Below are 12246 nucleotides of genomic sequence, written 5' to 3' on the forward strand. Positions count from 1 at the left end.
AATTTTTATCAGTAGTTACCATAGTCGTATGGGAGCCTAATCAACCAATTTAATTCAGATTTGGGCATGTAGACTTACTTAAAAATGCATCAAAATCGAAATAAATTTTTGAATATTATCATCATATATCGGTAATTATTAGGAAATTGCCTTGATCAGAGTTCAATATTGTTCAAATGTTGGCTGAATTGAAAACATGAGGAATTCAGATATTTGAATATGCTCCGTTTGCTTTCACATACGCCAAGGCAACGGCAAAGGCGGTCTGAAACCGTCTGTAGAGGGAGCTCCAACTCTAATTTTACATAAAGTTTATCTGATAAAGCTTGACAAGCAAATGACCGTATAACACATATAAATAAATACTTTCTTTATGTATCCAATAGGTGCCATATGACGACCAGTCCAAACAGTTATCTGAAGTATTGATGAAATGAATGAAATACCACGCAATAACTATGGCATTGCACCCATGTATAAGCAATGGAGCTAGTTCATCTGTCCAGCATTTCCAGCACTAATTCATTTCCTCAGTTCTTTGTAAATACCATTTCCCGAGCAAAATTAATGAATGAATTATTCGTTATAATTTGTCTGCTACGCCTCAACAAAGATAATCCAACAACATTCATATCCAAATGTAGACTCAAGACGTAGCTAATTACTTCTAAGAGCCTCGAATTTATACAACCTCAAATCCTTCTCCAGAATTTAGGCAACTTATTAGTGCTACGTAGAGGGAAGCACACGCCTTAGGTCCAAATGTAATAGCAGAAGCAAAATACTGGACGTATGTCCATTTCAAATGATTATAAACAATAAAGGGGCCCAAACATATTATACTCTAATTTCACACCAAAAAAACCCAGATGCTAAAACGCTCAAGAGTTTTGATAGAGTTGCAGCAGTTCATTTATTAGCCAAAATATATACTTTCTTGTACAATTTGGTTCACAAGTATGTACATTTTCTTAACTTTATATACAAAACATTTGAACATCAAATCCTCACAGAACTTACAAAAAGAAAACAAAAACGTACAGACTACAGGTTCATACAATATTACATTAGCAGTTTTACACAGGACATGCTTACAAGGTAAGTATACAGATGTATTATTCTTATTTTACATTCCTTACAACATATTAAAATCAAATAGAAAGAAAGGATGAAAGCCTAGGAGGAGGAGAGAGCGGATAAAACCATCGCTGCCTCGAGTTGGTTCTGGGGCCTGCAAACACACGGGTAGTGGACAAGGAATAAGTGAAAAGAAAAAAAAATTGCAAGTAGGCTATATGAAGAGCTAAGAAATAAATGTATATGTAGTGAAGATTATTTTTCAAAACGATGGTCTCTGACTGGTGAAAGCCTACTGGGGCTGCACAGCAATGCACGCAAATCATGTTTGGCCTTTTCAGTTTAGGCTATCGAAGACATACAACAATTCTAACTTCCATGTCCAAAAAGTCATAATAATTAAAAAAAATGCTTGGGTTGGGTGAATGTTCCTATATTGCAAAATAAAATGTGATAAATCAAAAACACCCAAATTATATAAGAATGACAGTCTCTTACCGTCTTTGAACTGGATGGAAGGCTGTTTTTAACAACTTTTTCTCTGCTTCCAAGGCACTAGATCTCTCTGAAATAACGGTAATAAAACAACACATCAAATTACCTTTCTAGATACGGCACAGCAGGGATTAAGTGATTTTCTTATTTCATTGAGACTCATTTTCGTCCGGGTTTGAATTCAAGCAGATATTGACTAACCCAAATGCATGACATATGAGCCTAAACAATGTGGGACCAACTGTAGAAATTTTATCATTCGTGGACTCGATTTTATTGTCTTATGACAGCTACTAATAAGATTAAAATGCACCCACTTTAGCATTTGCTTAAACCACCGTATTTTTAAGAAACACTTATTTCAAAGCTTCCACACACCCCTTTGTTACTCTGTTACATAGAAAAGATGGAAACACATCAATGATTCTCTTTACGGCCTCAAAAATATGTCAATTTTACAGGCCAGTTGAAAGCCTCGATGTGAGTAATCTATCAAGTTTTAAACAATAGTGAAGAACATATTTTATACAGTCTCGCCTCAGTGTTGGTGACATGTACCTGTAACGGCTGTGTCTGAACTATGACTTTTGTCCTCCGTTTGCCTGCTATAGAGGGCGAGGCCGTTCGCCGAAGCCTGGTTTGCCAGTCCAAGGTAATGGTTAGAGTTAAGTAACGCGAGCTGGTGGGCTGAAAAAGCTCGGTTTGTCCAGTTCTGAATTTTCCCAACAGGACAAGAGATGAGTCTGTGAGGGGTGATGATCGTCTGGGTCGCCGGCCCAGCCGAGTTGCCGTTCATTAGTGGAGATTTGCGTGGATTGTCAGGGGTTGTTGCTGTCTCGGCCAAAGACCAAATCTTTGGTTTTTGAGCTGGAGCAGCATTATTTTCTGACGGTGGAGAGTTAATGGACACTGGGTTCAGTTTCAGTTGTTCACCGTTCGGCTGTGACGCTTTAATCTCAAAAGTGTGATGGTGGAAGTGCTCGCCTCGGTCCACGTGAATATCTTTGCCCTCTTTCACCACAGCCTTTAGAAACCTCTGGTCGGGCCCTTGTAAATCCTCATAGCCGTCTGAAATCTCGGAGTCGCTTCTACCATCTAATTTTAAATCAGCATGTAGGTCGTCCTGGTCATCCAAGTCGTCCTTATTTTCAATATTTTCCGTGTCAATGTTCTCTAAATCGATTTCTTCCTCGTCCTCCCTCTTGTCCCCCTCGTCTCCCTCATGGTCACTGTTGTAAACATTTCCCTCTTCGTCAGTGCGACTCCGGGGAGTCCAGGTCATCTTGTTCTCCTTCTTTAGTCTCCTCCTGGCGTTGGCGAACCAGGTGGACACTTGGGTGAGGGTCATTTTGGTGATGATGGCCAGCATGATTTTCTCCCCCTTGGTGGGGTAGGGGTTCTTGCGATGCTCGCTTAGCCAGGCCTTCAGTGTGCTTGTGCTCTCCCGTGTCGCATTTTTGGGTCTGGATGGATCACCGAACTGATACTGCCCATAGGGGTAGAACGCAGGGTGGTGGTGAGCAAATCCTGGGTGTTGAACGCCTGGGCTGTCTTTTAGCTCATACTGGGCGCCCTAAAACACAACAAGAGACCCAAACAGTTAGACAATCTGAAACTAAACGTTTGTCAAACTGCAAATACAATTTTACTCGACGTATAAAAAATTAACCTGGTTAGAACAAACTGCGCTTTGATCACCATTCTTAGATGTTAGCAGGCTAAACTATCAGCAGGAATAAACGATTCCTGCTGATAGTTCGATGGGTTACTTTCAAAACATACACAACATTTTAGTTTTAATTTAGTTTGTGCTTTTTTTCAAGTTAACGTTTTGGGTCATCATTTAGCCTAATGTAATCTACTTTTTTGCCACTTTTCGAAATACAAGAATAAATCATAAGGCTATCAAAGTAGGCTAATGCAGCGAACATTTGACAAACAGAAAAGCTTGCTTTCACTCCCAATTTGCCTTTTGTGAAACTGTTTATGCTGAAATGTAACGCATAATAATGAGATGGCTACTCACCAATTGATTAAAAATGGAAATGTCGTTTGAATACGGAAGAAACGCTCCATAGCCTTGCGCTGCGGCGAAAGGTGATCCATACATAGTTGAAAGAACGTTGGAGAGTGCCCCAGACGGACTCAGCTCTGTCCCGGCTCTGGCATTGCTGATCCCCTGGCGCTCCGGTGGGTATATCGGTCGGATGTACTGATATCCCAGCTGCGGGAAAGACATGGTTCGTAGAAAAAAGTCTACCGCAATCACAAAAAGCAGAGAATCGCCCTCTCGGTGCGTACTGCGATATCCACTTTACAGTGAGTACAACAAAGTGTAAGGGAAGTCTATATTTCCTCAGAAACAGCCAGTGTAAACGATCCGATTGCCGCCTTCCTCCCTCACTTCCCTATTGATCTGGATGGACTAAGGTCAGGTCCTTACAGATTGCCTTAGATTATTGGGACTCCTTGCTCTGATTGACATTTCTAGTCGTTTAGAAGCCCCTCCTATTTCTCAAATCTCACCTCTCATACACACTCTCGCTCTTCTGCGCCTCCCCTTCTCTCTCTCTCTCTCTCTCTCTCTCTCTCTTTCTTCTCTCTCTCTCTCTCTCTCTCTCTCTCTCTCTCTCTCTCTCTCTCTCTCTCTCTCTCTCTCTCTCTCTCTCTCTCTCTCTCTCTCTCTCTCTCTATTTCCCCTGGATAAGTACACTGACGTCGCAATCTCTTATTTGAATGGGTTTCAAATCTCATTTTATGGCTCGCCAATCATTTCATTTGTTATTTGTTCGCCCGAACCCTACCCAATTTTAGTGCTAATTCGAAATTTGTGGCCATTTGCACAAATAGTAAATATTTCTAAGTTGGTGAGTGATTAACTTTGCATAAGTCTAGTGTCTGCAGTTTTTAATGGATGTATCTCAAGTAGCCTAGTGGTGCAGCAAGTCATGTTCACTGCACTGAAACAAGTGCATGCAACTTCGCGTGTTATTAATTGATCTTCTTGGGTGTTTACAACGCACCCTGGCTTAAAGTCTGCGATTATGATGTTTGAACACTATTTTTGAGGTGTTGTGGACAATTCTGAAAAGTGGCAAGCGAATCGGAGTGAATTCATTATTTTAATTTGAGACATCAAACGGACTCTATGTAATCATTTGACATCAAAGAGGAGGGTGTCAAGAAGTGAATAGAAGGGTGATTAGCGCTTTCACTGTTAATGCATGGTTTTACAACAATTACAACCATAGCCCAAAGTAATAGACATATTTGTGGATTGCAGAGGTTGTTGAGATTGTTGAGAGATTGTATAAAGTTGTTGTTTAGATTGCGAATCGCATTTTTAAGTTTTTTTAACACCTAACGAGTGATATTATTGCTTACAAGAAATTATAACAATAACAACTTTGCTAAAAACCTACGTAAAATAAACACGCCTATTGCTATTGTACTGAATTAAAACGTTTTAGTACACTGTTAATGTATTACCTTGCCATGTTATTAATAATATGTTAGGGTTCTCGTATGTTTGCAAATAGGTTAGGCTTGATTTCAGAAAAAAATCTAATTTGTCATTTTTATGTTCTTATGCATCTGTTCCAGGAAAACATTTTGTACACCACTATCATGTCCTTGGAGATTAGTATACCTTTGATAAATCTAGTTGATGAATTTTATAGAACCTGGTATTTCTTGTAAATAATGCGGATTAAAACAAAGCAAGGGTCAGAATTGAAATTCCACGAATCAATATATAAGAATGTGTAGGAAACATTCATAATCGCATTACATTCCGTCTTTGTACCATCATATGTCTATTAATCGTTTGCAAAACAACGGCAGAGTTGAATTATTTATTGCCCGCAGTTTATTTGAATATGATAAGTCTCAAGCCATATTGACAGCAAGATGAAATCTCATCAATCTTACTTTAGTTTTGATGATGTGATCCGGTTTCCTAGAACTATGCACTTGTTTAAACCTTTAATCTTCTTTTTGAGCTGATAGTTATCATTGTCTGGGAGGGATAATAGCAGCTATAATTTCTCATATAGACTAACCCATAAGGCTACGCCTTGTTTCCATAAAGTCAGTGCCGAATCCCCGTGTTTCCTCTGAACGTGCTGGCATCGTGACATCCAACCGAACCCGGATTATGAGGTTATTAATTACAGCGGCTTGCTGATGCCATCCGACCGGAATGGTAATCACTACATAGCAGTCAATAACACTCACACACACGGACCCGAAGAAAGAACAGGGGGTCTCGACAAGCCAACCGAGCCGAGAAACGGAATTATATTTGGCATTAAAACATGGGCTAATGCAGAACTGTAGTCTATGGAATCGAAAGAGAAGTTAAAGCAACGCGTTACGGGCTTTGTTAAAAGTGAAACTAAGTAGTTGAGGTGACTAAAATTTCGAGCAATTCATTGCAAAGCAAAGGGGGAAAACACCAAGGCTTAGAGTCATTGCGCGTACGATATAAGTTCCCAGTGCGAGTATAAAGGGGAGAGTCAGGCGACATGTCTGCCAGATAGTGTCCGCACACCAGCGTTCCTAGTTCGGATGGACACGTGTCTCATCCCCGGGACCTGTCAGGGCCCCAAGGACTGCTTCTGATTTATTACCCCAATCAAACACACATGCACTAACTTAACACTTTCACACCGACCCGGGAAACTGGCATAGCCATAAAAACATTAAGACAGCTCTCTCCTCCTCACCGTATAGAGCGCCTCAGTAAACTGCCCTCTGTTTGACTTCCGCAGGCTCTGTCATACACATGGGGAAATAAGAATCGCACCAAACACCACAGGCAGGGGAACAGACAAGTTATAAAGTTAATTCACGCTATAATATCAGTGGACAATTATTGATTATGGTCATTATAATTGCATCAAAATAACAGGAATATAAATATCAGGCCAACTAATATTTATGTTTTATCCTATACTAAAAATCACTTTACTTTTTAATTTAATTGTATTTTTGCTTTTTTTTGCCTCAACATATAGACAGCCGTCTGCAATATATTATTTGGGTAATAGAGAGCAGAGCAATCACCCTGAGTTGAGGGTTGTTATTTATGTGGTTCGACGGTAATTATGCAGATGACACAATTTCACATTCTCTTGAGCAAATATAAACAGATAGATGTGGGCCTATCGCTCAAGAGTGGCTCCTTATGCAATACACAAGACACCAACGACACATCGCAAATGATGAAATGAAGCTCCAGAAACCGACGAGATCAAAGGCTTCAAACAGAGGCTCTTCAAATTACACATTTGGATATTTTCCACAACACATACAACTGGAAACAACTAACACATTTCTTATTACACATTGACTCGATTTTAACGCGTCCTTCTGATCAAAACCGCTTAATTGCGGTGAATTTTTTTTGTAAAGAAAACACAATTAATGACCCTTGGATGTTTTTGGCCATTGGAGGGGGTGAAAGACAGACAGAGAAAAAGAGAGAGAGAGTTTGTGTGCGTGCGTGGTCGTGTGTGTGAACGCTTGAGATTTCGAGGAAGCAAGAAAGAGGGAGACCGGTCAAAATCGCGTTTCTTAACTGCCTTGACAAACAAGGTTTTATTTTGTTATTTCTTGGAGGGAGACGTTAGTAAAACGCAGCAGCTTTCAGAGTTTGTTTAGACAACTTGGAATTTTGCATCTTAAGTTTCATTAGTGCAAATGGTACGAGGGCGAACTGTTGTAAAGATTATATATGGGACTGGAGTAATTTACAACTATTTCCATACCGATTTATGATCAAGAAAAGCCGTGCTGGTCATTCAAATATTGAGCAAGTTTACCACTATAAGACGATGCTCTGTGTAACTAGAGTACACATGCCATCAAGCAGGCCTACTGTTAAAGGAGGAATTATTTAAATTCCCTGAACACAATAATGAATAGGCTAAATGATTTTTTGATGATCGATTGTTTTTGACACATAGTGAGGTATCCTACGATTTAACCTCAATGAGATGCTTTCTAATCCATGTCCCATAAACGAGACATAGCATAGCAACAATTATTGTGATGTTTAAAGAGCAGGGCTTAATCCAAAGAATGAAAAATGAAAATGCAATAAATAAATGACATTGTTGTCTGCACGGGAAGCAAGTTAACTTTCAAAATAGATTTAAGTTTAATTTTCACTGTTGGGACCATTAAAATAAATAAATGTTATTACATTACACTAAGCTATCTTGCATATTAAACAGATATCTTCGACTTGCCAAAAGTGCGGCGTTTTGAATAGTTTCTGGTGAGCAAGGGAATTGAAAATTAATTAATAATCAATAGACTGCAACTTATTAAATAGTACGACATCAGATCAAAGACTGAATTAGTAGCCTACATTACTTTAGGTGTACTTTACATTCGACATGTAGCCTACTGGCCCAGTTAACTGTTCTTAATGTAATGTAGTTTACAGCTATATGCAATGTATAAGGCATTGGCCAAAATTGAAAACCAATGAAGGTAGTTTTTCAGAGTTAGGTTTACCTAACAGACTTCACTGACACCTCCTGTAGCTGTATGCTTCCCAAAATAGCCTACTTTACTTTAAAGAAGTGAGGGTGACTTGACTGTACGTCTGTACTAATATCTATCGGGAGTTTCTCTCGCCTGCCTTGTCAGAGGTGGAGAGAAGAGGCCGAGTTTCAGAAACGAGCCCATAAACACTGAATTTGGGACTAAATTGTGTAGCTGCCGTTAGCCACGGGCAGTAATTGATTGGGAAGGTCAGAGCGCTCGGTGTCAAATAGCCTTTTCAGCCCAGTCTCCCCTCACTGCTTCGGTATTATGCGATCTGTCCTCGGGGGTTACCTACTTGTTTTATTAAGTGTCCCAAGTCACTTCATTTCGCTGTTATTTACCTACACGTCTTCAGTGCGTCCCGGTCAAATATTGTGCTAGGGCATATTTTGACCGTATCTCAGGCCCACATTAGCCTTCACTATATCCTCTTACAAAGGCTAGATACAGTGCCCCTATTTTTTCAACTGCAAACCACCTTGTTAAAATAAGGCTACTAAGCCATTATCATCATAAACAAGACTCACCTAGGCCTAGTTTCACCTATGAACTGTTTGCCATGTAATATAGCCTCAGCCTATCAACAAACCTAAAACAATACAGCTATCCATTGCAGATGAGGTCCACAGTATATATAGCCTACGTGTATTTAAATAACATATGTAGTTACAGTAGCTCATGCCTTTCTCTCCTCTTTAAATCCTCTGATTATCTATCCTGCCGCTATTTTCCCCTGTATCAGTAACACAAGGCATTGATTTTACGGTAAAGTCACTTTGTAAAGGGAATGAGTAACTCTGGGCCGCGCTATCACTGTATTACACGGGTCTGGCCCACGTAACAAGATGAACATTGATTCAGCATTACGGATGATCGATAATGAAATAAGTAACTTCAGGGCCGAATTAAAATGCAAGCTAGCTTGATGCTGCCAGGCTCGTTGAGCGGTGACAGGGGTAGAGTTGACAGAGAGAGAGAGGGAGAGAAAGAGAGCAAGGTGGGAGTGGCTAAAACAAGTGTATCAAAAGAGCCATGTGAGTTTGGAGCAGGTAGCTTACGAATCCACCTCTAGATAATGTGAAACAGTTTACATTTAAAACAGAATTGTATTTTAATAGTTACGAAATGTTAGTTCATCGCAAATAAAAATGTCAAGTACCTGATACTAATACTTTTTTTTTGTGCTCTTATGAACTCTCTACTTACATAGATTCAAAAGCAGCTTTTGCCCCCAGGCTCATCCTTCGATGTCTGACAGCTCCTCATCAGCCTCTTCTGGAGTCTAACCTGGAGATCTGAAAGGACTCACTCACCATCGCCATCCCCTGGAAATATGCTATCAATCCCATTGTCATGGTCCCACAGTGAAGTGATGAAATGAATGAATGAAGTGATGAGGTGACTTCTCTTGATAAAGATCTTAGCCTGATGATCCTTAAAGATGTAGGTCAACCCGAATAAGACCCCTTATATGCTTGTCCAACTAGAAACACCACAGACTCTATACTCATATCCCAGTGTTTTGTGGTTCACAGAAAGCCAACCTTTCTAGGCCCCTCGACCGGGTGCTATTTTGCCTGACCAATATCAGATTGCCCGGACTTCTTGGGCCTACTGAGCTGGACAAAGCCTCTCTCTTTCCAGCTGTTGCTGCTGGTTCAGGACTGGTGAAGACAGCAGCTGTACTAACATGGAGGAGTGGACCTCACCCGTCTGCCAGGTGCCCCAGACACTGCAGGGGTTGGCTGACTGGAAGGCTACTGCTCAGGGTTAGGGTTTAGACAGGGTTCTGTTGGCCAGAGTATGATAGGGGTTCTCCTGGGCTTGGTTCACACCACATGAGGGTCTATCATAGTACCGCTGAGGTCAACTCTTTATGTTGGCATGAGGAGAACCAGAAGGCGGTGGAAGTGGATGAAGAACATCTCGCTGTGTTCTAGAGTTTGCTATTTAGGGTTTAGGCTGATTATGAGTAAGTCAAGCGAATATGAGAGCTACCTCATCACTTCCATGGAAGGAGAACCATAATCAAGCAAAGTGAGTATGATAGTGATGAAGAAAGTCTTTTGTTCGTCTCTTCATTAGTGACTTCGGAGTTATTAAGTTCAGTTGAGTTCTGTATTTTATAAGTATTATCAATCTGCAGATTGGGAGAGAAAACCAGACCTCTGACAATGAATGTAACACAACACAGGCTTTAGGTCTCGATCATGTCTCTCTCAGCTCTGGAGGCTGGAGGACCATCTTTTATAGGGAACAAGAATGTAAACACAGATAGAGACAGTCAGGCAATAATAATGTTACAACAATCTCAGAGAAAGAGATTCACAGCTCCCAGCCTGTGACCACTCTCAGGGTAGAAACATTATAGATGGTACCCTCCCCGTAGTCATCACAGAGGAAGTTTACCCAGTACTTCTCCTGACCCTGGACATCTATTCAGCCTGAAAAATAGACACAATCCACTCATCAATAGCTAATGCACATGAGAACATAAGAACTAGTATCCAATGACTAGTTCTGTTGATTCGTGAATAACATAAATACACAGGGAATAATATACCTGTGTACTAGATAATGAAGAATGCCGGCTATTTTGGCAAAAATGATTTTCTCTGGATGACTGCATTCTATTACCTATGTTTATGTTCCAAAAACATTTCAAAAATGTTCCTCAACATTGTAAGAGAATTCTCACCCGTCATTAACACAGCACTGCGTTTTCCAGTGTCAGAAGTGTTATAATCAGTTAAGACCTGCTCACGTGACTGGTAGGGTTTGTTATGGTGGTGTGTGGAGGCCGAGAAGTTAGAATCAGAGACAACCAACACTTAAACAGCAGCAGGGCAGCTTTGATAAGGATTTGCTCACCTAAACATTGTACTTAATGATGAGGGCGGTTCTGGGAAGGCTTTCTGTACCAGGCACTGTTTGTGTGTGTGTGCGTCTGTGTGCACTGTTGTGTTCTAACACTGGTGTAATAATAGTAATAACATACCATGCTCTGTGGTTAAGGTTATATTTAAAGTATCTATGTAAACAAAGCCACGTAGGCAGAACCATGTCTGTTTAATCAAAACAAGGGAACAAAGCATCATTGACAATCAAGTCGATTAGCCTGTTCAGAGGCCCTAAATTGCTGTTTCTGGCTGTGGTTCACTTTGTTTGCAGCCAAGAATAATTGTTTGTAGATCCAGATTTTGCAGTTGACTTGTAAAATAGACCAGACGTTCAATCTTTACCTTGTGTGTGTGAGAGTCGTACGGGAGTGTGGGGTCATAAGTGTGTGTGTGTGTTTGTCTAGTGAAGTGGTGTGTGTGCGTGTGTGTGTGCATGTCTGTCTTTTGTTGTACAACAAGCACTGGAGCAAGACTGGACCCAGCTGTCAGGTCACCGCAGTCACAAGCAATAATGATTACACTCTCCCAGCTCCTTAATTCTCGCACCATAAGCACAAATGCAGAGAAAACCGCCCCTTTCAGAGAACAATACAACCATGAGCGCGCCTCATCATCGTCCCCGCCCACTCTTATCAGCCTCAGAGGGGCCCTCCATGGCAGCGTGTGAATGTCCAATAATCTTTGTGTATCTGTCCGATTTTCCCTATGAGCAGCCTGACTGACACTCTCTCCCTACTCCCTAACCTCAGAATGGATCCATCCCCTCTGGCAGAGCTAGATTATAAACCAATCAATACATATGTGCCCCAAACTCATAAGGCGGAAAAAGGGGACCCCGCTCTTCAAACGACACATCTGCGAGGGTTGTTGTCGTAAATCATAGTAAGGATTGCGTGTAAGCTAGCCCCATATTATGATCATTTTTTGTTTGTCATCCAAGGCAGCCTAGTTATCAGTGCTTCAAGTTCAGCCTACGTCATCACCAAGCCGCCTGGGTAGGCGCATTAGTGGACTGAAACAATATGCGCATCGCTCATCGAGATCATTGGGTGGGATTGAACCGTTAAACGGCAGCCATCAGAGCATATATTAGAGAGGCCCTCCAGCCTGTCAACCCTGGCTTCCCACGGCTAATGAAATGAGCGGCCGGGTGCAGCAGTGGATTAGGAACAGAGGCAGGAGAGTGTATATTCATGTATATATACACATTATTATA

The 12246-nt window shown here is 40.9% G+C and overlaps 1 protein-coding gene across 1 annotated transcript; it reads right to left on the reverse strand.

Moving 5' to 3' along the window:
- Positions 1–903: 903 nt before the first annotated feature.
- On the reverse strand, positions 904–3983 carry irx3a (iroquois homeobox 3a). Its single transcript, XM_067248905.1, has 4 exons — positions 3599–3983; positions 2131–3145; positions 1576–1642; positions 904–1231 (listed from the first exon to the last, which is right to left on the reverse strand). The coding sequence occupies exons 1-4, from the start codon at positions 3809–3811 to the stop codon at positions 1177–1179; spliced, it is 1350 nt and encodes a 449-aa protein (XP_067105006.1). The 5' UTR covers positions 3812–3983; the 3' UTR covers positions 904–1176.
- Positions 3984–12246: the final 8263 nt, after the last annotated feature.

Source organism: Osmerus mordax, chromosome 13 (genome assembly GCF_038355195.1).
Source record: "Osmerus mordax isolate fOsmMor3 chromosome 13, fOsmMor3.pri, whole genome shotgun sequence".
In the NCBI taxonomy this organism is placed as follows: Eukaryota; Metazoa; Chordata; class Actinopteri; order Osmeriformes; family Osmeridae; genus Osmerus; species Osmerus mordax.